The sequence below is a fragment of the Sorex fumeus genome, unplaced genomic scaffold (assembly GCF_029834395.1).
Source record: "Sorex fumeus unplaced genomic scaffold, SorFum_2.1 ptg000024l, whole genome shotgun sequence".
Taxonomy (NCBI): domain Eukaryota; kingdom Metazoa; phylum Chordata; class Mammalia; order Eulipotyphla; family Soricidae; genus Sorex; species Sorex fumeus.
The window spans coordinates 27503561-27530053 of NW_026606081.1; the positions used below are offsets into that span (position 1 = coordinate 27503561).

General features: G+C 43.6%; 1 protein-coding gene across 1 annotated transcript in view; it reads left to right on the forward strand.

The window, feature by feature from the left end:
• Positions 1-203: 203 nt before the first annotated feature.
• The window catches only part of MGAT4A (alpha-1,3-mannosyl-glycoprotein 4-beta-N-acetylglucosaminyltransferase A), a 141966-nt gene continuing 115676 nt past the window's right edge, over positions 204-26493 (forward strand). Inside the window, exons 1-2 of the mRNA XM_056114258.1 lie at positions 204-267; positions 8863-9164. Of these exons, the coding sequence (XP_055970233.1) occupies positions 9071-9164 (94 nt within the window). The 5' untranslated portion in view covers positions 204-267; positions 8863-9070. The remainder of the gene's footprint in view (positions 268-8862; positions 9165-26493) is intronic.

The following is a 26493-nucleotide window of genomic DNA, read 5'->3' on the forward strand; positions in this document are numbered from 1 at the left end:
GGGCGGAGCCTGAGCGCAGTGGGCGAGACGCTCCAGCGGCGGAGGGGCGGGGGCTTGGGCGGGAGGCGGGGCGCGCGGCAGCGGGGGGGCGGGGCCTGGGCGGGAGGCGGGGCGCGCGGCAGCGGCGGGGGCGGAGCCTGAGCGCAGTGGGCGAGACGCTCCAGCGGCGGGGCGGGGCCTGGGCGGGAGGCGGGGCTCGCGGCAGCGGCGGCAGCGGCGGCCGGAGCAGCCTCGGCGGCGGCTGCGGAGCAGACAGCGCCCGAACCGGTGAGGGCTGCGGCGGCGGCGGTGGCGCGCGGGCGGAGCGGCGGTGGGCACGCGGGGAGGCTGCGCGGAGGAGCGCGGGCTGGGCGGGGGCGCGGGCCGATGGGCTGTGCGGGCGCGGGGGCCGCGCGCTCCACCTGCCGCGACGGGGCTGTGTGGCGCGGCCCGGCCCGGAAGCTGCGGGCGGCGAGCTCAGCCCGGGCCCCGCTCGGCCTCCCGCGCCTCGCGCGCTGCGGGGCCGGGCGGGCTCTGTCAGTCGCCGGCGTGGGAGCGGCCGCGCAGCGTCCAGGCCTCGGCGGGTGCGACCTGTGGGCCGGGTGGGCGATGGCAGCAGGTGCCGCCGCCTCAGCGCGGAGCCGTCACACGCGCGGAGGATGCTCTGAGGGCCGCGGCGCGAGCGCCGTCCCTCAGGCGGGGATCCCACGGCGGGCGTCGTTCCTCGGCGCGCGAATCCGGGGGCGAGCGCCGTCCCTCAGCGCGGGGGTCCCACGGCGAGCGCCGTCCCTCAGCGCGGGGCTCTGGGGGCGAGCGCCGTCCCTCAGGCGGGCATCCCACGACGAGCGCCGTCCCTCAGCGCGGGGGTCCCACGGCGAGCGCCGTCCCTCGACGCGGGAGTCCGGGGGACGAGCGCCGTCCCTCAGCGCGGGGGTCCAGGGCAGCGCCGTCCCTCAGCGCGGGGCGTCCCGGCAGCTCGCGGCCGGACGTCGGCTTCTCGCTCGAGGCTCGCCCCCACCCCGGCCCGGTAGTAGGGCGGAGGGTGGTTCTGAGTAACAGGTTTCTGTAGCCCACCCCTGAAGAGACGTGATCGCCCAAGGGGCGGAATGGTGCAGGCAGTTAAGCAATTTCATCCTTTTATAGATGCATAATGAAATTTCGAATAATTGCCGCGTATAAAGTCGGGTAGCTTTGATCGTGGTTCCGCTTTTTCTTCCGCCGACACCTCAGCCCCGGTTTCGGGGCTTGTAATTAAGGAACGCGCCAAACGCCCCGAAAGTGTACGTGGCCTGAATTATGGACTTGATGGTTCCGGAGAGCACATGGAAATTCAGGGTTAGCATCTGATAAAACGGGGCGGGAGAGCCGAACCGAGGTTCGGGCGTGGCCCCTGAGCACAGCGGGGTATGCTCCCCACCCCCTACTCTCAAATCATTTCATAAACATTTTCTTTGAACTGTAACACAGATCATTCTGTAAGGACTGTGAATAAAAAAGAGTGTTCATTCCGAGATTGACTGGAAAGTTCCAAGCGTTTTTACCAGGATGGAGATGACTAGAAATTGGAGTTATTATCTTTTTTTTTGGTGGTGGCGGTGATAGATCTGTTACTGAGTCAGTGGAGTCATTAAGGTGTTTGGTTAAAATTCTGGCAAGTGTGAACCTTGAGAAAATCTGGGTCGCTTTGCTTCTCGCCTGAGTCAATCAATGACAAGGGCTCTTGGCCGGGAGCCTAAGAGCTGCCTCTCTTGAGTGGAGAATAGACTGCATTAGTTTTGCTCAGGGCTTTGGCTTATGCTGTGCCGTTAAACTTCATTAGTTTGGAAACCCTAATTAAAATGTATGACTAGATTTCTAGTAAGTAAATCATCCATTGTTTTTTCTTTCAGATTTTTCCATCTTGTCATTAGAATTCATGATATCAAATGAAAGCTTAATAACTTCCTTACAGTATTTAATCACTTGATTACTTGATCCCCCATTTACTCCAGGTAAAGGTAAAGGCCCTCCCATTGATCGTCGATTTACTCGAGCGGGCCCAGTAACGTCTCCATTGGAGACTGTTGTTACTGTGTTTGGCATATCGAATACGTGACGGGGAGCTTGCCAGGCTCTGCCCTGCCGGCGAGATACTCTCAGTAGCTTGCCGGGCTCTCTGAGAGGGGTGGAGGAATCGAACTCGAGTTGGCCATGTTGGCCGCTTGTTAGGCGAAGGCCCTACCGCTGTGCTATCGCTCCATTATTCATCGATTTACTGGAGCGGGTGCCGGTAACGTCTCCATTCATCTCTGTTGTGTGCTAGCATAGCGCAATGGCATCTGTTGGTTCTAGGAACGTGCAGAGCCTCGAACCGATCATTCAGGGTCTTGACGAAAAAGTCTGACCATCTTGTAGGTGGGCATCCACGCAATCTTTTGACGTCCTGTGGAATCCAGTCAGTAATGGCTCAGTATTTAATATTCGTTACCATTTTCATGTGTTATCATGGTTATAGTCTATTTTGATTTTAGAATTCATTCACTATTGGCTTTATCTGTTTACATTTAATAACACTTTTATTGCAATGTTTCTTTACAAATTTTTGCTTCTCTGTTTTCGATTATGAATTACATGCTCATTGTAAAAAACTTGTATCTGAAATATGACAGCATTAAATATATAGCAACAGGAAGAAGCATTTTTATGTAATGTCACAGGATTAAATTTTAAATTACATAACTCATTAAGTTTTCACTTCACTTTTTTATAATTAGAACTAATTAATGGGTGTTTGTGGACATAAAACAGCGTAAGAGTCATTTTATGGGACTTAGTTTGAAGGATTTTTGCCATGAAGTTTTAAATTCTAAGCTATAGAATCTAAAGCATGCTTGATCTGAACTTGCCTTAACTGTTAACTGTGAATAATTTTAGTTTTAGAAAACAGTGGTAACTTGTAAAGGAGAATATATTTGCATTTGTTTTCAGATTACAAGAGGAAGCAAAGAAGCTGTGTAGTTTATAGTCTGTTCTCTAATCAGAGCTTCTGGTAGAGGAGATTAAGAGGCGTTCCTGGATCTGTGTGTGTGGCTTAGCCAAAGGCAATAGGAAGAGAGAAACTTAAAGTTTTAAGCTTAATCTTTGAAAATTTCTGTGGTTTTGCAACCCATTTCACAACAAATCGTTTGTTATCGAATATAAAATTTTCAAGAATCACACCTAATCTGGTGGGTAAAATTAATACCTGAGGCTTGAAATATCCTTGTCGCTTCTCTCTGTCCTGTTGTGGACTGAGTAGACCAGTATGAGAGGCAAAGGTGGCAGATAAGAGTTTCAGCCTTGAAATGAGGTAGTGTTCTCTTTCTGAGTTAATTTTCTTGTGCAATGTGCTGAGATATGGTACAGCGTTAAGGCATGCAGCTGGCCTGGGACTGAATCCCATATGGTCCCCTGAGCCTCCACCAGGAGTGATCCTGAACATGGCTGAGTATGGCCCAAAAAACAAAAAAAGGGGGGGGGGGCTTTGTCTATTAGTGTTAATAATTTCTATGCGATCTGATATGTTGAAGGCTTAAAGCATAATGGCCAACGCAAGAAAATGCAGTGAGTTACAGTGCCTGATTCATTAACATTAGGCTCTAGTGGTCTTTCTTCACCAGTGAACATTCTCTCGGTGTTCACTGTTACGAATTAGCTGAGATGGTAGCTTTTGAATTGCCTGCAAATGGCCTTATTAATCAGACAAACTCTTCAGCTAAGGGAATTGTCCCGTGGGGTTTTTCTGCATTTTTGGAGGTGCATTAACTCACCTCACTAGAGTGTCACTTAGTATACTGCCAAGTGCATCTTGTGATTCCCACCAGGAATCTGGAGTGGCAGGCGTGCCCCAGGAAATGAGAATATTTATGAATCCAGTGGCCCCAGCTAGTGGCTGGCAGTGGGTTTGCTGCTGTTATTGCTTGGTTTTGTTTTGTTTTAATCAGTTAACATTTATTGAGAAACTGATGTGTCTAGGGAACTGTGCTGACTCCATTTCATTCCATTCTGCAATAGCTTTCCCTGGGTTATAGCAATGTTGAGAAGTGAATCTTAGTTCATGTGGTATCCTGGTACTTTTTCTAAATACCTGAATCCCTTCAGTTTACACCTTGAGAGTAGATTAATCTCTGAAAAAGTACTTTTGTTTTATGATGATGATAAATGGCAGCAATGAATGTAAAATTTTGATTTATGTTAATATGAAAAATAAACCAGAAAAGATTGTTCTTTCCTTTTATAAGTGAAACATACAGGGCCTAGATAGGTGATGTATCTGAGGGCATGAAAGAAATGATGGAAGTATATATATAGGTGCCAGGGCCTTGTTCTAGAATAGCAGTTTTCTTAAAGAATAAAAACATTTACTATTAGCGTGCTATTTTTAATCACGGTCATGGTCCTCCTGTTGTTCATCGATTTGCTCGAGCGGGCCCAATAACGTCTCCATCGTGAGACTTCTTGTTACTGTGTTTGGCATATTGAATACGTCACGGGTAGCTTGCCAGGCTCTGCCGTGAGGGCGAGATACTCTCAGTAGCTTGCCAGGCTCTCCGAGAGGGGCTGAGGAATCGAACTCAGGTCGGCCATGTTGGCTGCATGCAAGGCAAACTCCCTACCGCTGTGCTATCGCTCCAGCCCGCTATTTTTAATCACTTAATCACTTAACTTCCCGTTAGTCGTCGATTTGCTCGAGTGGGCGCCAGTAACGTCTCCATTTGTCCCTGTCGCGTGCTAGTGTAGCCCAATGGCATCTCTTCGCTCCAGGAACATGAAGGGCCTCAACCGATCGTTCATGATCTTGACGAAGAAGTCTGACCATCTGGTAGGTGGGCGGCCACACGGTCTTTTGACATCCCGTGGAATCCAATCAGTAACAGCTCTAGTCCAACGGTTGTCTTTAAATCTCATTACGTGACCAGCCCATCTGATTTTCGACACCTTGGCAAATGAGACAGTGTCCCTGATCCTTGATCGTCGACGGATGTCAGAACTCCGGATTCTTTCTCTCACTTGAGTGAAACGTGATATTCCAAGCATAGCTCTTTCTATTCTTCTTTGGGAGACCTGAATAGCGTTCTCATCTTGTTTGCGTAGGGCCCAGGTCTCTGAGGCATATGTTAATGCAGGAAGAACAGTGGAATCAAAGAGATGTGCCTGGAGCCGGAGGTTCTTCGTCCTCTTAGCTATTTCTTCGACGTTCTTGAAGGCGTTCCAAGCTGCTCTCTTCCTCCTGCGCAGCTCGGGTGCCAGGTCATTTGTCATGTTGACCTCTCGACCTAGGTACACATAGCTGTTGCATTCGGAGGTGGTCGTTCCATTGAGAATGAAGACAAAAATGATCGTCTGTACTTTCAATGCACGTACGCTAGCATCAGATGCATCCATCGAGGACCTGATGGTACAAGCGCGAATGATCAAGTACGACATCATTGGTCTGACCAAGACAAGAAGGCACGAATCTCACCATGCCGTTTTCGACACTGGAGAAGAACTGTTCCTCGGAACATGCGATAAAAGAGGTGTTAGAGGCGTCGGTGTCCTTGTCAACACAAACTTGGCCAAGAGCATTGATTCATTCGAATGCCTAACAACCTGAATCGGACGTTTACATTTGAATAGATGTGGCTCACTGCCTGCAGTTTCTATCTTTGTTGTCTACGCACCAACATCTCATTATGATGAAAGAGAAATCGAGAAGTTCTACATGGAGCTAGAGAAGTTCTATAAAGAAGACCACACCTTCTACAAGATCATTGTGGGTGATTTTAATGCCAAGATAGGACCGAGAAGATCAGCTGAAGAACTTCACATCGGGACCCATGGCCTAGAATGGAACGAACAGGGTGAGAGACTGTCTGAGTTCATCATGTTGACCAAGACCATTCATGGTAACTCACAGTTCCAGAAGGCAGAATCTAAACGATGGACATGGGAGTCTCCCGGTGGACGATTCCACAACGAAATAGACCACATCATATTCAATCGACGGTTTTGCCTGACTGATGTCGCTGATGTCCCAAAATTTCGAACGGGATCGGACCACCGTCTCCTTCGTGCAAAATTCTACTTCACAGAGCGGGGAGAAAGGGCTGCAAAGTTCAAAAAGAGAACTCCCAGAATGACCACCAACTGGGAACTCTTTGGTACTATTGCGGCAACATGGGAAGATGCCATTGTTGACAACATTGACGAGGAATACGATCGACTGGTTCAGCACCTCCATGAATGTGCGAGGAATGCCAAGAGAGAGATAGCCACAAAAAATCGCCTATCTTCGAAAACTCTTGAGCTAATTCGCCAGCGTGGTTTGGCGTATGCCTCAGGCAACCGCAAGCTAACGTCCGAGCTCGCAAAGCAGTGCAGAGATGCGATCAAGGAAGACCTCAAAGAGAGAAGAGCAGAAGTACTGGTAGATGCGGCAGAAGCTGGGAAAAGTATTCGTAACGCTATTTTTAATAGTACTAATAAATAATAATTACTAATAATAATAAGTAATAATAATAAGTAATAATAATTACTAATTTTACTAGTAATAAAAAATATTACTATTAGTTAGAGAAGACTCTAACCCAAGAGCGATTATGTGACCCCTAGCATTCTCAGCTTGGAATCTGGCTCACTGTCTTAACAGGCCCTACAATTTGTCCCTTTTTTTTTTTCTTTTTTATGCAGGAGTACTGCTATTTATCCAGCCACTGAATAAATGTCTGATTGAATTGAACATGAGCTCCACCTTACTTTTTTAAATTTTTTATAATTTTATTTAATGAATCACTGTGAGAGTAGTTACAAAGCTTTCGGGTTTAAGTCTCGGTCATACAATGAAACACCTGTACCTTCACCAGTGCCCATTCTCCACCACCAAAAACCCCAGTATGCATCCATCCCACACACTCCCCCTACCTGTGGGGCAGATGATTTCCACATTACTCTCTCTGTACTTTGATTACATTCAATATTTTGACATCAGACCCACTGTTATTATTTGGGATTTTACCCCAACACTTAGATCTGGCTGGAGCGATAGCACAGCGGGTAGGGCATTCGCCTTACAAGCGGCCAACATGGCCGACCCGAGTTCGATTCCTCCGCCCCTCTCGGAGAGCCCAGCCAGCTACCGAGAGTATTCAATATGCCAGACACAGTAACAACAAAGTCTCCAATGGAGACGTTACTGGGCCCGCTCGAGCAAATCGACGATCAACGGGAGGGCCTTTACCTTTTTACCTTTACTCAGATCTGCCGAAAACAGTAACAGTCACAGTAGACAATTTGTTTTCTGTTGCTGGTTATGAATAACATATGATGTCATGCAGCTGCAATAGTGGCTGAGCGATTTTGGAATTCCAAAGTTTTAACAATTAAATCTGGAGGGATTTCTGCCAAAACCTGCTAGGTTCTGAGATTTGTTCCTGAGTCTCTTGGATCATGGTTGTTAAGCAGATTGATCAGGAGCCAGAGAGGCCATTCGTGGGTGGCAACTTGGGGTCTCTTTGGGGCGGGGAGGAAAGGGCCGGCTCCACCTCCCCATCCTGTGAGGCCCCACGTGTCTTGTCACTGAGGGCCCAAACCTGACTGTCCAATGGCCTGCGGAGGATGGCGGCCACTAAGATGCCAAGGGGGAGCAGGCGGAGGGACAACACCCTTTCCCCCCTGGGGTGGCCTAGTGACAGTAACCTACTGCGGGGTCCAGATGCATTTCTGCCAAAAGCCAGTGGGTTTCGAGATTTGTTTCTGAGTCTCTGGGATCATGGCTGTTAAGCAGCTTGGTCAGGAGCCAGAGAAGCCGTTTGTGGGTGGCAACTTGCGGTTTCATTGGGACGGGAAGGAAAGGGCTGACTCCACCCCCATCCCATGAGGCCCCACGTCTCATCACTGTGGGCCCAAACCTGAGTGTCCAGTGGCCTCTGGAGGATGGTGGCCACTGGGCCGCCAGGGGGAACAGGCCAAGGCACGAAACCTATTTCCCCCCTGGGGTCGCCCAGTGCCAGTAACCTACTGCGGGAACTGGACGCATTTCTGCCAAAAGCTGCTGGGTTCTGAGATTTGTTTCTGAGTCTCTGGGATCATGACCATTAAGCAACTTGATCAGGAGCCAGAGAGGTCATTTGTGTGCAGCGACTTGGGGTATTGTTGGAATGGGAAGAAAGGGCCATCTCCACCCTCATCCCATGAGGCTCCGTGTGTCTCGTCACTGAGGGCCCAAATCTGACTGTCCAATGGCCTCTGGAAGATGGCACCCACCGAGCAGCAAAGGGGGAGCAGGTGGAGCAACAACACCCTTTCCCCCCTGGAGTGGTTCGGCACTGATAACCCATTGCGGGGACCAGACACATCTCTGCCAAAAGCCGTTGGGTTTCGAGATTTGTTTATGAGTCTCTGGGATCATGACTGTTAAGCAGTTTGATCAGGAACCAGAGAGTCCTTGCCTCCAATTATATAGCTGAGCCAGAGGTGGTTTGTGGGTATGTCTCCCACATACCTAACTTTTGGCCATTTACTGTCATGATAAACTTTGCCCCAAGTTTTGGGGTCTGTCCAAAGGCACAGCAGCAATTTTGGGGTATCTGGAAGTCTGAAGGAGCCATCAGGCTGCTGATGCACAATTTTTCCCTTTGAGCAAGCATAACTTCTTTCTCACAGAGAAGAAAACTAGCAAGGGAATGTAGTTTGAAGCTTTAGTTTTCCCTAAAAAAAGGAGAATAAATGTCCTTCTCATGTATTAAATCAGGAGATCAGATGTGGGAATTATCTTCATGAATATAATTTAGCCCCTCCAAGTGTCTGTTTGTATTGGTGACTAATGATGAAACCAGCATTTTGCTGTCCTGAAAGTTACTTGCTTTTTCTTTTCCCCTTGAACAGGGAAGGGAGAAAACCTATGAAGATTGAAGACAATCCTGATTAATACTTAGGAAGTGTTGCTGCAAGACTTGCTCCCTGTAACATCTGGAACCATCTCTCTTCATGATTCTCTTGGCCCTGGGGCAGATGTGCTGGATACTTTTGACATCAGGATAAGAAGAAAGCCGAGTGGCAGCACACATATGGACCAGTGTGATGGTGAAATGAGATGAGGCTCCGAAATGGAACTGTAGCCACTGTTTTAGTATTCATCACATCATTCCTCACTTTGTCATGGTATACCACATGGCAAAATGGGAAAGGTAAGGGAAATTGGTGCAAACGCTCTGCATACAATATAGTCTACTTTTTGCTTTGTGGATGATGAACAATAAGTGCTAGATTTAAAAACCCTAGTGAGGCGAGTTTGTGAAACTGCAGGTGGCAAGGCGATTTCTTTCTGATAGAAAATGATACTAGTCCTGGACAGAAGAGACAGGATTTTTGATTTGAATGGGGTTTGTTTTGGTTTTGATTTCTTATCATTTCATTTGGAGATGCTTACCAGTAGTTTGTATGAGCCAAAGACTTCAGTTTTGTGGCAGCCAAAGTTGAATGATCAGGACTTCAGTTTTGCCATTTAAATTGTATTGTTAAACATTTAAATGTTTAATAAACTTCTTGTCCTGGATGTTCAAAAGGACAATGATTCCTTCATGAAAATACTGATTCTGTTACTGATTTGATGCTGTGTCCCAAAAGGATGTAAGCTGCAAGTATTGACAAAGTGCTCCTTATGCAAACTGTTTTTGAGGAAGGTGAAGAGATACTCTGATTAAAAAATTATTTCTTAATGTGCTTCAACTATAAAAACTGTTTCCAAGGGAAAGTTATCTGTTCTATATTCAGGAATAATGCCATTGCTTATTTTGAAGACAGTATTGGGACTAAGTTTTATTTTATTGGAAGTAAAACAGATTTTATTTGGAGGTTTTTGAAGGGAAGGAGGAAGAGAAAGTGGGTGAGAGTGGAAAGTAATGTGCTCAAGAGAGAACCTGGACTTCTTCAAGGTGGAGAGAGCTCCTACACATATTCCAGCATTAGACAGGAAAGCATGAAAGTACACATCTCAAGAGGGGAGATGCAGGTGACATATGTGCTCAGATGCCACCTATATTCGGCCATGTGGGTGCAAGCAGCACATGAGCTCAAGCAGCATATGCTCCAGGTCTAAGGTTTTTTTTTTTCTTTTTCAGTAACACCTGGCAATGCACAGGGGTGACTCCTGGCTTTGCACTCAGGAATTACTCCTGGCGGTGCTTGGGAGGGTGAGGGGGACCATATGGGGTGCTGGGAATTGAACCCAGGTCCGCTGTGTGCAAGGCAAACACCCTACCCGCTATAGTATCACTACAGCCCAGCGCCTGGACTAAGTTTTAATCCACAGTTATTTCTTCTCTGTTTCCCTGATTTGATGTAAGCAGTATCTGCTTCAGAAGAGTGATGAAATGAGCACATAGGTGGTTTGTTAGAATTAAGTTTGTCACCATCATCACCATCTGGTTATTTGAATATGCTGCTGCTGGCTTTTAATGGCTTGATGGAGATAAGTGAAATGTGGACTCAAATGATTTTTCTCGGCATATATAAGAATATAACCTTGTCAGTGTATATGCATATGTTTAAAATAAGATGATATAAGTGAAAAACATGTTCTCTGGGGCCAGAGTGATAGTACAGCTGGTAGGGCACTTGCTTTGCATACAGCCAAGCTGGGTTCAGTCCCCGGCATCACAAGTGGTCTCCTGAGTTCCAACAGGGGTGATCCCTGAGTGCAGTGCCAGGAGCAAGCCCTGAGCACTGACTGCCCAGTGTGGCCCAAAACCCAAACCAAACCCAAACCAAACCAAAACATATGCTCTGTGTTTTGACCAAATGTGGTATTTTCTCTCTCTCTCTCTCTCTCTCTCTCTCTCTCTCTCTCTCTCTCTCTCTCTCCAGTTGTGAGGGGAAACTCTTTGAGGGAATAATGAAAGGCTTTCTTTGTGAACAAACACACATTTTAGGTTTTATTTTGTGATTGTAATTTACAGTGGTTGATTTTATAGAAGACATATCAGGAATAACTTTGAATTTTTAATCAGTATGTTGATTTTCCCTGATGTGACTGGCCTAAAAAGTCTAACAGATTGAGACACTTGGCTATAAGAAGAGTTTAGGGCTTTTCTTTTTGTCTTATTGGGAAATTGAGATATTCAGAGTAATGGAGAGCCTTGAACCTTCTAGTTGTCTTACTTAAGGAATTTGAAGTTCTGTGAAGTTTCTCTTATATTGTTCCTTGTGTAAAAGCATTATGAGCATTTTTAAAGTGGAGATGTTAAGTTGGCTTTAAAATCAAATTAAAAAAGTAATTTTATTTTTTCCCCTTTTACTTTGAAATTTTGTAGCAACTAAAGTATTTAAAATGAAACACATATTTACAAAAAAAATAAAATCAATTTTAAAAACTGCAGATATCCTTTAGCTATGTGGTATTGCATTCATACACAAAAATGCGTGTTCTCTAATTATTATACTTTGAATAGTAGCCTTCTGTGTGTAATCTTCTCTTTTTTTCTGCTTCGTATTTCATCCAGATTCAGATACCAACAGAACCTCCTGTTATAGTTATGTAAAACCCTTTCTGTTTCAGTGTTATCATTTATATAACCACTCTAACTGTTGACTATTTAGGATTTTTTCTAGATATTTCTGGCAGTCAAATTGTGCCTGGATTTTCCATAGCAGGCCTGATATCAGATTGTTAATGCTAGTGTCTACGCCCATAAACCATGCATGCTGGATTTTATTTTGGAAGTGTATTTTCCATAAATTATTGATATTGCCAGGCTAATAGTTTTTTATTTTTCACTACATCATTAATCCTTTTTGTTGTGAGTCTCTTTCTTCATGTCTTGCACTGTATTATATGCTATGGATATAAGAATCCTGAAGACTCTTGAGCTCAGATAAGGAAGATACTTGTAAACAAATAGGATGTCATCAGATAGTAGAAAAATAACAGTAACAAAGTGCTGTTATAAGCATATTGCATGTTTATGTTATCTAATTCTCATGACCACCTGGGAGGTTTTATTATTACCTTGCTGTAGATGTGGAAACAGAGATAGAGTGATCAAGAAACTTGCCAAAGCCACCTTAAGTGCTGGCATGAAGTTTGCAGTTGGATAGCTGATTCCACAGATTATTCTTTTAATTATTGATGTGTTGCTCAGAAGAGGAGAAACAGGCTACTAATTCCTTAGCGCACATCACAGAGATAAGAGTCCTTTTGAAGATGGTGCCAGGCAGAGAAGGGGACTGTGAGCATATGCAAAGGAGCTGTATGGGCAGAGTTCAGAAAGTGGTGGCTTTTATGCTTAAGGGGAGGATGGATGCTCAGGGTGATCAGCTGCCTCGACTGTCTTCCAGGATGGCTGATGATCATAGTGCTGTTCTGATAAGTGTTTCTAGTTATCTGTCTTCACTTGAGTGCTTCTAAGAATATCTGAGCTGGCTGTGGGATTAGTGTGAATTGTGGAAGGTGTCAAAAACCCAGTGTCAAAAACCCAGCCAAGCAAGTAGATCTTGAGGCCAAGCTATCAGTTTCAGTAGGATAGACAGTGTTCACACATAAAAATCAGAATGGGAATACCAGAATTCCAATCACGGGGCAAGGACAGATTGGGAAAGTTGCAAACAGGCGTGAGACCAAGGGAGTTGTATGTCTCACTTGCAGAGGAAGGGTGGGTAAGGCTTTTAATACAACCTTCTTTAGGCTCAGACCTAGAGCAGAGCAGGCCTGAACAAGCAATTATAGAGGTCTGTCCAGGGGGACATATAACATCCGCACATAGGTTTCTATGTGGACATGTTTTCATTCTCTTGGGCACTTACATAGGAGTGAAATTGCTGGGTCATGTTGCACACAGCTTCTTAAATTTCTTGCACTCGTGATTTCATTTTTCCTGAGAATTTTAAACAAAACCCCAGGTGTAAAGATAAATAAAATAGGTGCTCACATCGCTTATTGTTAATACATCATGAATAAATTTATTTTTAAGCAAGTTTTGAGGATTTTTCGTGACCCCCACATTATAGTTGCCCAGCCACATCAGGGATCATGACCCATGGGGTAAGAAGTTAGGATATAGGAAACAACAAAACAACTGTATTGTTGTTTAAGGAATCACTAGACTGTTTTGTAGCACCCCTGGACCACTGTAACATTCCCTCCAGAAAAATATAATGGGTCTGATTTCTTCACATTATTTACACTTGTTAGTGATTGTGAAATATTTTATTGTGGTTTTGATTTTCATTTCCCAGATGACTAATAATGTCTAGCATCTTACTAAACTACTTGTATTTTTCTCTGGAAAAGAGTCTACTCAGATCCCTTGACCATTTTTTTCAATGGGTCTCTCATTTCTCATTAAGTTTAAGAGAATATGAATTAATATGAATTTCTCATTCATATTCCCTAGGTGCAGATTTCCTTATTAGATACTGGGCTTATACATATTGCACATTCTGTGGGCTGTCTTTTCACAGAAAATTTTAATTTGATGAAGTCCTGTCCTTGCTTATAATTTGGCCATTAAATCTAAGATTCCATTATCAAATCCAAGATCATAAAACTTCTCCTTGGAGCAATAGCAGAGTGGGTAGGTTGCCTTGTACACTGCTAACCCAGGTTCGATCTCCACTCCATGAACGGTTCTTTAGCCCCACCAGAGTGATCTCCGAGCTTCGCCAGAGAAGGCCCCCAGAAAACAAGCCAAAAAAAAAAAAAACCCCAACCCAAACCACTTCTTTTTTGTTTTCAAAGAATTTTATAGTTATTGCTCCTTAGCAAGATTTAGGTCTTTAATCCACTTAAGGCGCATTAAAACCTTCTTCCCTCTTCCCTTTACTTTGTTTCTGACACTTGAGAACCTTCTGGCTGTAGAAATTAGTGGGGGTCAAGCTTCTGGCCCCAGTGCTCTCACATCATTATCTGCACTCTGGAGATGGTACACCCTGTGGCAGCAGCGGGGTCTCAGATGGCAGAGCTGTCAAGATCCCATTCATTCTGTACATGGGAGCAGGCGTGGGCAGTGGTGGGACTTGAACTCAGCTCAGCCTTGTATTTGCAAAGACGATGCTTGTGCCACTGCCAAGTCATCCAGTACTCTTAGATAATTCTGTGTGAAATCAGTTTCATTCATGAGTGTACCTATCTGTCTGTCCCTACCCAGCAGAGCTCAGGGGCCCAGGGCCCACTCCCAGGGATACTTTGTTGGCCTTGTCAGGGCCGGGAGCAGGGCCAGTTCCATCTCCTCATCCCATTAGGCCCTGTGTGCATTGTCACTGTAGTCTAATACCTGGCTGTCCATCAGGCTCTAAAAGATGGCAACCACCATGCCGCTGCCACCAGGGGGGAAAGGCGGAGGGACAGACACCTTCCCTTCCTGGGGCACCTTAGCACCGTATTTTATTTTTATTTTTATTTTTTATAATTTATTTCTTTATTGAATCATTGTGGGAAAAGTTACAGAGCTTTCGGGTTTAGGTCTCAGTCATGTAAATATCAAACACATTTCCCTTTACCAATACTTATTTTTAACCGCGAACCCCAATAGAACCCCACCTCCCACCCCTCCCAATTCTTGTGAGGCAGATGAGTTCTAGTTAATACTCTATCTACTTTGACTAGATACATTATTTCGATAGAAGATGCACAATTATTGTTTAGAGTTTACGACCCCCCCCCCCCCAATGAGACATGCTGAAACAGCGTTGTGAAATGATTTGCTTTCTACAACTTGGTTTAAGAATAAAATGATGTCGCGCGGCCGCTCTAGCGGCCGCGCGGTTTTGGATTTCTGCTATTTTACTTATTGACCCTGGAAGAATTTCTATTAAAAGTTAGATAGTTAAGAGATTGGTTTCTGTGCCCTGGAGTCGTGGCCATGCCGGAGAGCCGCTCGTGAGGGGCAGCTGGCGACCTCAGTTGGGTGTGAAGGATGGCCCATTAAGCACCGTATTTTAATGCACAGTCTAGATGCATTTCAGTTGGGCATTATATTTTTCTCAAATTTTCCCACCACCATTCAAGCCTGCCTTCCAGGGACAGATGCTAGGTCATTTACTTTCCATTGCTCACTTTGCATATGAGGAAAGGTGGCTGCATGGTTCAGAAGAATAGTCCTGGTGCCCATATACCAGAGCCATGCTTGTAGAAGCTCATGGTCGCCGGGATTCCATCTGGAGAAGGCGGGGAGACTGCACCTACCCCATCTGGGAACCTCCCAGAGATATTGGCTCGGTATGGGGCCCGGAGAATTCTCTGTGGGTTGTGGTGCCCACTGGCCAGGTTTCTTCACTGCTGTCTGCGGCAGGATGGCACTGGGGGCAGGTTGAGGGTGTGACTTCCTAGATCAGGGGTTGACTGGGAGCCAGAATGGAACTGCCCGGCCCAGCGCCCCCATGTGGTTCAGAAGAATAGTCCTTGTGCCCACATACCAGAGCCATGCTTGTAGAAGCTCATGGTCACTGGGATTCCATCTGGAGAAGGCAGAGAGACTGCACCTGCCCTATCTGGGATCTTCCAGAGATATTGGCTCGGTATGGGGCCCGGAGAATTCTCCGGGTGTTGTGGTGCCTGCCGGCCAGATTTCTTCACAGCTGTGTCATAATTTTGGTTTTTAATTGAAAGTCTCTGGTTTACAATACTGTTAATAATGGTTTCTCATGAATATGGTTCCAACACTACAACCATAACCCTTGCACCTGTCACCCTTACCCATGGACCCCAACAGACCTCTTCTCCCCAATCCCCTGACTCAGTTATGTAGACCAGTTCTCCTGTTATGTGGCCTTTGTATCTTTGTGGCTACCTTGCTGTGTGTCTTTATGTTCTGCACACGAGAAAGATCTTTCTCTGTCCCATACCTTCTGACTGACTTCATATGATATTCTATAGTTCCATCCATATTGCTACAAATTGTATGATTTTGATCTTTCTTAGAGCTGTATAGTATTTCATTATGTATATATTCCACAACTTCTTGATCCATTTATATATATTTGGGCATTTAGATTATTTCCGTATCTTGGCTATTTTACAAAGTGTCATGAAAATGATATCTCATTGTTGTTTTGATCTGCATCTCCCTGATGATTAGTGATGTAGAGCATTTTCTCATGTGCCTTTTAGCCATTCAGATTTCTTCTTTGACAAAGTTTCTGTTCATTTCATCACCCCATTTTTTTAAAGGTTAGATGTTTTCTTCTTGTAGAGTTCAACCAGTGGTCTGTATATCCTTGATATCAACCCCTTATCAGATGGGAATTGGGTGAATATCCTTTCCCATTCTGTAGATTGTCTTTGTATTCTGGTCACTGTATCTTTTGAGGTGCAGAAGCCTTTTAGTTTAAGATAGTCCCATTTGTTTATCTCTACTTCCACTTGGTTGATCAGTGGAGTGTTCTCTTTGAAGATACCATTAGCCTCAATATCATGGAGGGTGCTTCCGACCTTGTCTTCAGTGTACTTATGGATTTTGGCCTGATGTTGAGATCTTTAATCCATTTTGATCTAAGTTTTGTGCATGGTGTTAGGTCGAGGTCTAAGCCCATTTTTTTACATGTGGTTGTCCAATTATGCCAGCACCATTTGTTGAAGAGTCTTTCCTTGCTCCACTTCATATTTATTGCTCCCTTATCAAAGATTAGATGTTCATACATTTGGGGTTGTGTGTACGGATATTCCACCCTGTTCCATTGGTCTGCAGTCCTACATTTGTTCCACTACCATACTGTTTTAATTATTACTGCTTTGTAGTAGAGTTTGAGGTTGGGGAGGGTAATGTTTCCCCACGTCTTTTTCTCAAGAATTGTTTCAGCTATTCATGGGGATTTGTTGTTCCTTATCTATTTCAGGAGTGCTCGATCTATTTCTTTGAAGAATTTCATGGGTATCCTTATAGGGATCGCGTTGAATCAGTATAATGCTTTCAGGAGTATTGCCATTTTGACGATGTTAATTCTTTCTATCCTTGAGGAGGGGGTATGTTTCCATTTCACATGTCGTCTTTTATTTCATGGAGTAGCGTTTTGTAGTTTTTATTGTAGAGGTCCTTTGCCTCTTTAGTTAGGCTGATTCCGAGGTATTTGATTTTTTGAGGCACAATTGGTAAACGGGATTTTTTTTTTCATGTCACTTTCCTCTCATTATTTGCATATAGAAAGTACAGGGATTTTTGGGCATTGATTTTATTTTATTTTATTTTATTTGCCTTTTGGGTCACACCTGGCGATGCACAGAGGTTACTCCTGGCTCTGCACTCAGGATTTACTCCTGGTGGTGCTCAGGGGACCATATGGGATGCTGGGAATCAACCCGGGTTGGCCGCATGCAAGGCAAATGCCCTACCTGCTATGCTATCTCTCCAGCCCTGGGCATTGATTTTATATCCTGCAACTTTACAAGTCTATTGTTTCTTGGTAGAGGATTTAGGATTCTCTAGATACAGTATCATATTATCTGCGAATAGTGAGAGCTTGATTTCTTCCTTTTCTATCTGGATGCCTTTAATGTCTTTTTTTGCCTAATCGCGATTGCAAGTACTTCCAGTACTGTGTTAAACAGAAGTGGTGATAGAGGGCATCCTTGTCTTATTTATTTATTTATTTATTTATTTTAATTTTTATTAGTCAGACATCATGAAGTACAGTTTCAGACTTACAAATTTTTGTGCTTGGGTTTCAATTATACAATGATCAAATACTCATCCCTCCACCAGTGCCCATTTCCCACCACCTCGGATCCCAGTATCCCTCCCACCCCCCATCCCCCCATCCCACTCTGCCTCTGTAGCAGGGCATTCCCTTTTGTTCTCTCTCTCTTATTGGGTGTTGTGGTTTGCACAAGAGGCAGTGGGTGACAATCATGTTTGGCCTATAGTCTACTTTCAGCATGCTTCTCCCATCCTGGAAGGATCCTCCCAACACCTTTATTTGGTGTTCCCTTCTCTATCTGAGCTCCCTTTTCCCCTAGCATATGTGGTTGGCCTCCAAGCCATGGAGTAAAATTCCTGGTACTAATCTCGGCCATTCTTGGGTGTTAGTCCCCTATTTTGTTACTTTATGTTCCCCAGATGAATGCAATCTTTCTATGTCTATCCCTTTCTAAGTCATTTCGCTTAACATGATACTTCCCATGTAATACCACTTGTTTGTAAATTTCATGACTTCCTCTTTTCTAACAGCTACATAGTACTCCATTGTGCAAATGTACCAAAGTTTCTTTAACCAGTCATCTGTTCTCAGTTTCTATGAAGCCCATATCTCTCTAATACCAAAAAGAAACAAAGACACCACTAGAAAAGAAAACTACAGGCCGATATCTCTGATGAACATGGCTGCGAAGATTCTCAACAAGGTAAGGTAAAGGTAAAGGCCCTCCCGTTGATCGTCGATTTGCTCGAGCGGGCCCAGTAACGTCTCCATTGGAGACTTTGTTATTACTGTGTCTGGCATATCGAATACTCTCTGTAGCTTGCCGGGCTCTCCGAGAGGGGCGGAGGAATCGAACTCGGGTCGGCCATGTTGGCCGCTTGTAAGGCGAATGCCCTACCCGCTGTGCTATCGCTCCAGCTCAGTTTCTATGAAGCCCATATCTCTCTAATACCAAAAGGAAACAAAGACACCACTAGAAAAGAAAACTACAGGCCGATATCTCTGATGAACATGGATGCGAAGATTCTCAACAAAATACTAGCAAATAGAATTCAATTACTCATCAAAAAGATCATACACCATGACCAAGTAGGATTCATCCTGGGGATGCAAGGCTGGTTTAACACTTGGAAATCAATCAACATAATCCACCATATCAACAAAAGAAAAGATAAAAATCATATGATCATATCAATAGATGCAGAGAAAGCATTTGACAAGATCCAGCACCCATTTATGATAAAAACCCTAGCCAAAATGGGGATAGAGGGGACTTTCCTCAATATAGTTAAAGCCATCTACCACAAGCCTACAGCAAGCATCATCCTCAATGGGGAAAAACTGAGAGCCTTCCCTCTAAGATCAGGGACAAGACAAGGATGTCCACTCTCTCCACTGCTGTTCAATATAGTATTGGACGTACTTGCAATAGCGATTAGGCAAGAAAAAGATATTAGGGGCATCCAGGCAGGAAAGGAAGAAATCAAGCTCTCACTATTCGCAGATGATATGATACTATACTTAGAGAACCCAATAACCTCCACCAAAAAACTCCTAGAAACAATAGACTTGTATAGTAAAGTTGCAGGCTATAAAATCAATACCCAAAAGTCCATGGTTTTCCTATATGCAAATAGTGAAAGAGAAGAAAGTGACATGAAGAAAACAATCCCATCTACAATTGTGCTCCAGAAAATCAAGTACCTAGGAATCACCTTAACTAAGGAACTAAGGAAGTAAAGTAAAGTAAAGTAAAGTAAAAAAAAAAAAAGTCAGGAACTAAGGAAGTAAAGTAAAGTAAAAAAAAAAAAAGTAAAGTAAAGGAAGAAAACTACAAAATGCTACTTCAGGAAATAAAAGAGGATATGAGGAAATGGAAAAATATCCTCTGTTCATGGATCGGGAGAATTAACATTGTCAGAATGGCAATACTACCAAAAGCACTGTATAAATTCAACGCGATTCCTTTTAGGATACCCATGACATTCTTCAAAGAAATGGAGCAAACACTCCTGAAATTTATATGGAACAATAAGCCCCCACGAATAGCTAAAGCAATTCTTGGGAAAAAGAAAATGGGAGGAATCAACCTCCCTAACTTCAAACTGTACTACAAAGCAGTAATAATTAAAACAGCATGGTACTGGAACATAGGCAGAGCTGTAGACCAATGGAACAGGGTTGAATATACTGACATTTCCCCCCAAGCATATAAGCATCTAATCTTCGATAAGGGGGCAAGAAACGGGAAGTGGAGCAGGGAAAGCCTCTTTAACAAATTGTGCTGGCAAAACTGGACGGCTACATGCAAAAAAGTGGGCTCAGATCTCTGCCCAACGCCATGTACAAAAGTACGATCAAAGTGGATCAAAGACCTCAACATCAGACCAGAATCCATAAGGTACATTGAGGAAAAAGTTGGCAAAACCCTCCATGACATAGAAGCTAATGGTGTCTTCAAAGATGTCACACCGTTGGCCAAGCAAGTGAAAACAGAGATAGACAAATGGGACTATCTTAAACTAAGAAGCTTCTGCACCTCAAAAGAAACAGTGACCAAAATACAAAGACAGTCTACAGAATGGGAAAGGATATTTGCCAAATACACATCCGATAAGGGGTTGATATCAAGGATATACAAAGTACTGGTTGAACTCCACAAAAAGAAAACATCCAACCCCATCAAAAAATGGGGCGAGGCAATGAATAGAAACTTTCATGAAGAAGAAATCCGAATGGCTAAAAGGCACATGAGAAAATGCTCTACATCATTAATCATCAGAGAGATGCAGATCAAAACCACAACGAGATATCATTTCACACCACAGAAACTGGCCCATATCCACAAGAACAAAAGCAACTGGTGCTGGTGCGGATGTGGCGAGAAAGGGACACTCCTTCACTGTTGGTGGGAATGCCGACTGGTTTAGCCCTTTTGGAAAACAGTATGGACTATTCTCAAAAAATTAGAAATTGAGCTCCCATTTGATCCAGCAATACCACTCCTGGGAATATATCCCAGAGAGACAAAAAAGTATAGTCGAAGTGACATCTGCAATTGTTTGTTCATTGCAACACTCTTTACAATAGCAAGAATCTGGCATCCTTGTCTTGTCCCTGATATTAGAGGAAAGGCCCTTAGTTTTTCCCCATTGTAGATAATGCTTGCCATGGGTTTGTTGTAGATGGCTTTGACTATCTTGAGGAAAGTTCCTTCGAAAACTATTTTGGTGAGAGTTTTCATCATAAACGGGTGTTGGATCTTGTCAAAAGCTTTCTCTGCATCAATTGATATGACCATATGGTTTTTATCTTTACTTTTGTTGATATAATGGATTATGTTGATTGATTTCAGAATGTTAAACCATCCTTGTATCCCCAGTATGAATCCCACTTGGTCATGGTGTATGATCTTTTGGATGAGTTGTTGGATTCTACTTGCTAATATTTTGTTGAGGATCTTCGTATCCGTGTTCATCAAGGATATTGGCCTATAGTTTTCTTTGTTGGTGTCTTTGTTTGCTTTTGGTATTAGGAGATATGTGCATCATAGAAGCTATTGGGGGTGTTCCTCTTTTTTTAATTTCCTGAAAAATCTTGAGGAGAACTGGCAAAAGAATCTTCTTTGAATGTTTGGAAGAATTCACTGGTGAATCCTTCTGGGCATGGACTTTTGTTTTTGGGAAGCCTTTTGATTACCGCTTCAATTTCCTTGTTATGATGATCTATTCAGGTATCCCAAGTTTTCTTGGTTCAATCTTGGGAGATTATAGGAATCCAGTAATTTATCTATTTCTTCTAGGTTCCCTTTTTTCATGGCATACAGACTCTCAAAGTAGTCTCTGATGATCTTTTGAATTTCAATGGTTTCTGTTGTGATATCCCCTTTTTCATTTCTGATTCGATTTAGTAGGGTTCTCTTTCTCTTTCTTTGTGAGTCTTGTTAGTGGTTTATCAACCTTACTTATTTTCTCAAAGAACCAGCTCTTGATTTCATTGACCTTTCAGATTGTTTTTTGGGTTTCCATGTCTGCTAATTTAATTTGTGTTCCAAGTTTTATTATTTCTTTCCCTCAGACAATTTTGGGTTCCTTTTGTTGGTCTTTTTCTAAGATCTTGAGCTCTGTGGTTAGGTTATCTATGTAGGCTCTTTCTTCTTTTCCTTAGGAATGCTTGCAACATGATAAATTTTCCTCTTAGCATGGCTTAGCTGCATCCCATAGATTCTGGTATCTCGTGTCCTCATTCTCATTTGTTTCCAGATATCTTTTGATTTTGTCCTTGACTTCCTTTCTGACCTACTCATTGTTCAACATTGAGTTGTTTAATTTCCAGGTGTTTGATTTGTTTCTCAGTTTCTTTTTGTGATTCACTTCTATCTTCAGCGCATCGTGGCCTGTAAAGATTGTTGATACTACTTCTATCTTCCTGATTCTATTGAGTATGTTTTGTGGCCTAGCACGTGGTCTGTTTTGGAAAATGTTCCGTGTGCACTGGAGAAGAATGTGTATTCTTTCTTTTTGGGCTTAAAGCCCTGTATAGGTTTATTAGTCCTCTTTCTGCTATTTCTTCCTTCAAAGCCAGTGTTTCCTTGCTGAGTTTTGTTCTTGTTGACCTATCCAGAGATGATAAGGCAATGTTGAAGTCTCCAACTACTATTGTGTTGCTCTCATTGTCCTCCTTAAAATCTGTTAGCAATTGTTTTAAGTATTTAGCTGGTCCCTCATTAGGTGCGTATACTTTTAAGACAGTGATTTCTTCCTGTTGTACGTGATTTCTTCCCTTTGATAAATAGAAAATGGCCTTCTCTGTCCCTTCTAATCTTTTTCAACCTGAAATTTATGTTGTCGGATACTAGTATGTCCACCCCAGCTTTTTTGAAGGAGCTGTTTGCTTACAGAATTGTTTTCCATCCTTTAACTTTGAGTCTGTGTTTGTTCCGATTGTTCAGATGAGTTTCTTGTAGACAGCAGAATGTTGGTTTCAGTTTCTGGATTCATTTTGCCACTCTTTGTCTCTTGATTGGTGCATTTAGACTATTGACATTGAGAGAGATTATTGTCATGGGGTTTTGTTCCATCTTTCTGTAGGGGTTGGTTGTGTTTCTAAGTGTTTTCCTTCTTATCTTACAGGAACCCCTTTAATCCTTCTTTTCAATTTGGTTTTGAGCTATGAACTTCCTGAGCTGTTGTTTATCTACAAAATGGAGTATAGCTCCATCGAGTTTGAATGAGAGTTTAGCTGGATAGAGTGTTCCTGGTAAGGCATTCATTTCATTGAGTTTTTTCACTATATCCCTCTATTGTCTTCAGGCTTGAAGGGTTTCTTCTGATAGGTCTGCTGTAAATCTAAAGGGTGCTCCTTTGTATGTGATTTCCTTTCTTGACCTTGCTGCTTTCAGTATTGTGTCTCTGTCCACAGCATCCATCATTCTAACTATGATATGCCTTGGAATGTTTTTATTAGGTTCTCTTTTAGCTGGTACCCTTCTGGCTCCTTGGATCTGGATGTCTGCATTCTTTATCTCTGGGAATTTTTTCAGCAATGATTTTCTGACTGTGGCTTTTTCATTTGGGTTGCCTCCCTTCTGGTACTGCAATGATTCTAATGTTGTTCCTCTTGTTGTCATCGCCTAGGTCTCTGATTCTCCTTTGAGCTATTTTGAGGTCTTTTCCCATTGTTTGTTGTTCCCTATGCAATTTCTGTTGCTCATCTTCAAGCTCACTGATCCTGTCTTCAGCTGTATTTGTCCTACTGCTGAGGGCACCTACTGAATTTTTTATTTCTTCTACCGAATTCTTTTTTTATTTTTTTGTGACACTTCTTTTTGTAGCTTTTTTATTTCTGCTCTCATTTCTTCCTGTATTTTCTTAACTATCCATTTTACTGTTTCTTTCATTTCTACCTTTAGTTTTCTGGATATCTCCTCATTGATTCTTTGACTCGTTTCTTGAACATCCTCAGCATTTGATCTTGGAATTCTGTATCTGAGAGAACATATTTGTGGATAACCCCGGTTGAGAATTTGGGACTCTTTTTTGTCCTCTCCTTGTAGTGGAGATTTGCGCTGTTTCTTCATGTTGTTTTGGATGTCTAGTGGTAAAACTGGAATTCACTAGCATTGTTCCCTATACCCGTGACATATTTGATATGTTAAACACAGTAACAATTGTCACAATGGAGACGTTACTGGGCCCGCTTGAGCAAATCGATGAACATCGGGAGGACATTGACAGTGACAGTTCCCTCTTATCATGGGAAAGGATTCTGGATAAGGTTCGTTGATGGTGGTCACCCTTCTCCTTTTCTAGAATCTGACCTTCCTCTCAGGCGTTATTCTTTGACTTATGACGCGTATCTAGTGAAGCTTTGGAGGAGTTGCTCTTTAATATTGGGCTTGTACCGCTTCTTGCATACTAGTCTTTTGTTAGAATTGGAGTAGGGCAGTGGATTATTGTTGTAGTGTAGTTGAGGTCGCCAGAATCTTTTCCACAGAATTAGTTGATAAAGGCTGAGATGAAAGTCGAGAGTGCACCAGGAGAATTACTCCATAACTTAGAGGCCAGCTGGGTATTCTAGGGGAAAGGACAATTCAGATAGAAAGGGGAACACCAAGTGGAGGGTGTTTGGAGGATCCTCCCAGGAGGGGAGATGCAGGTTGAAAGTAGACTGGACTGAACATGTTCGCCACTCAATGCCTCTTTGGCTGATCATAACACCCAGGAGGAGAGAGAAAACAAAAGGGAATGCCCTGCCACAGTGGCAAGGGGGGATGGGGGGGATGGGAGGATGGGGGGGGGAGGGATATTATCCTGGTGGTGGAAAATGGGCACTGGTGGAGGGATGGGTATTTGATCGTGGTATGACCGAGATCCAAGCACAAAAATTTGTAAATCTACAACTGTACCTCATGGTGTTTCACTAAAAAAAAAAAAAAAAAAAAAAAAGTCGAGAGTGCTGGGAGTGGGAAATGTAACTGCGGCCGCATTAGTGGCCGCCAGCCTTGGAGAAGGCCGCACCCACTTTTGAGGAGGCCACGCCCCCTACGGTGGTGGCCACGCCCCCAACCAGTCCAGATGCTGGTCCACGGATCTGTTGGGGAGGCAACTAGTTGGGCTGGCGCTTGCTGCAGAAGTGCGGGCAGGTTCCCCAGGCCGGGGTCCCAGCAGCGGCTGGCTTTCAGGGTCGCAAGTTTAGGTGGGGAGAGGGCACCAAGTGGGTACAAACCTGTTTTGGGGGTCCGCAGCTAGTTGGGCTGGTGATCACTGTGGAAGTGGAGGCAGGTGCCCCATGTTGGTTCCTGGCGGCGGCTGGCTTTTGGGTTCACGAGTTTAGGTGGGGATGGGGTGCCAAGCGGGTACAGACCTGTTGTTGGGGGGCAGCGACTAATTAGCCCTGAGATTTTAGCAGCCTCTTCTTACTAGTCCTTCCCAACAGCAGTGCTGTATTAGAGGCTCTTTCAGGGTCAGGGGAATGAGACCCATTATTGTTACTGTTATTGGCATATCGAATATGCCACGGGTAGCTTGCCAAGCTCTGCCGTGCAGGCATCTTTTCATAGTATTTATATATGTGTGTGTGTATACATATACATACATACATACATACAGATAGATAGATAGATAGATATACATATACATACATACATACATACATACAGATAGATAGATAGATAGATAGATAGATAGATAGATAGATAGATTGATTGATATAGATACCTCCGCCCGTCTCGGAGAGCCCAGCAAGCTACCAAGAGTATCTCGCTTGCACGGCAAAGCCTGGCAAGCTACCCGTGGCGTATTCTATATGCCAAACAAGTAACAACAAGTCTCATGATGGAGATGTTACTGGGCCCACTCTAGCAAATCGATGAACAACAGGAGGACAGTGACAGTGACAGTGACATGTGTGTGTGTGTGTGTGTGTTTCTTTTGCTAGCTATATGCCTTGTTTTTTTAAAAAATTGTTGGTATATTTGAATAGATTTGTTTTATTTTTATTTCTTTTTATTCATTGCACTTATATTAAATGGAATTCATTTTATATGTTGATCTCATATCTTGCAACATTCTAATAAGAACTAATAAACTTAGTTTTGGGGGGTGAATTTTTTGTTTGTTTGTTTGTTTTTGGTTTGTTTTTGTTTTTTTTTTGTTTTTTTTTGTTTGTTTGTTTTTGTTTTTGAGCTACACTCTGCAATGCAGTGGTTACTCCTGGTTCTGGAATCAGTAATCACCACTGGCAGAAGTTGAGGGACCATATGGGATGCTGGGAATCAAACTTAAGTTAGCTGCATGCAAGGCAAGCGCTTTATCTGCTGTAGTCTCTCTCAATAGGTTTATAATGGATTATGGATTCTTTGGGATTTTTTATACATAAGATCAGGTAATCTGTAGTTTTTGTTCTTCCTTTTCAATCTGGATGCCTTTATTTCTTTATATTCTTTACTTTTCCTGGCTAGAATTTCCATCATGGTGCTGTATAAGTAGTCAGAAGTAGTAAGAGCCAAAGTCAATATCCTTCCTCTTGAGTTTAAGGCAGACACAGCTGTCTTTCACAATGACATTAGTTCGTGGTTAAGTGACGTTTGTTGTGGTTTTAAAAGTAGATGTCCTTTTTTCAAGTTAAGGAAGTTTCCTTCCCTTCCTCGTTTGCTGACTGGGTTTTGTTTTTTGATGGTGGCAGGGGGACAGAGTGGAGAAAAGAGGGGTTTGGGTCACACTCTGCGTGCTCAGGATCACTCCTGGCAGGGCTTGGGGGACACTTTGCAGTGCTCAGGATCTGACCTGGGTTGTCTGCTTGTAAGGCCATGTGCCTTCCCTTCCCTTTCTTTCCAGCCTCTGCAGAGTGTTTTTGCCATGAAGAAGTGCTTTGAGTGAGATGAGCATA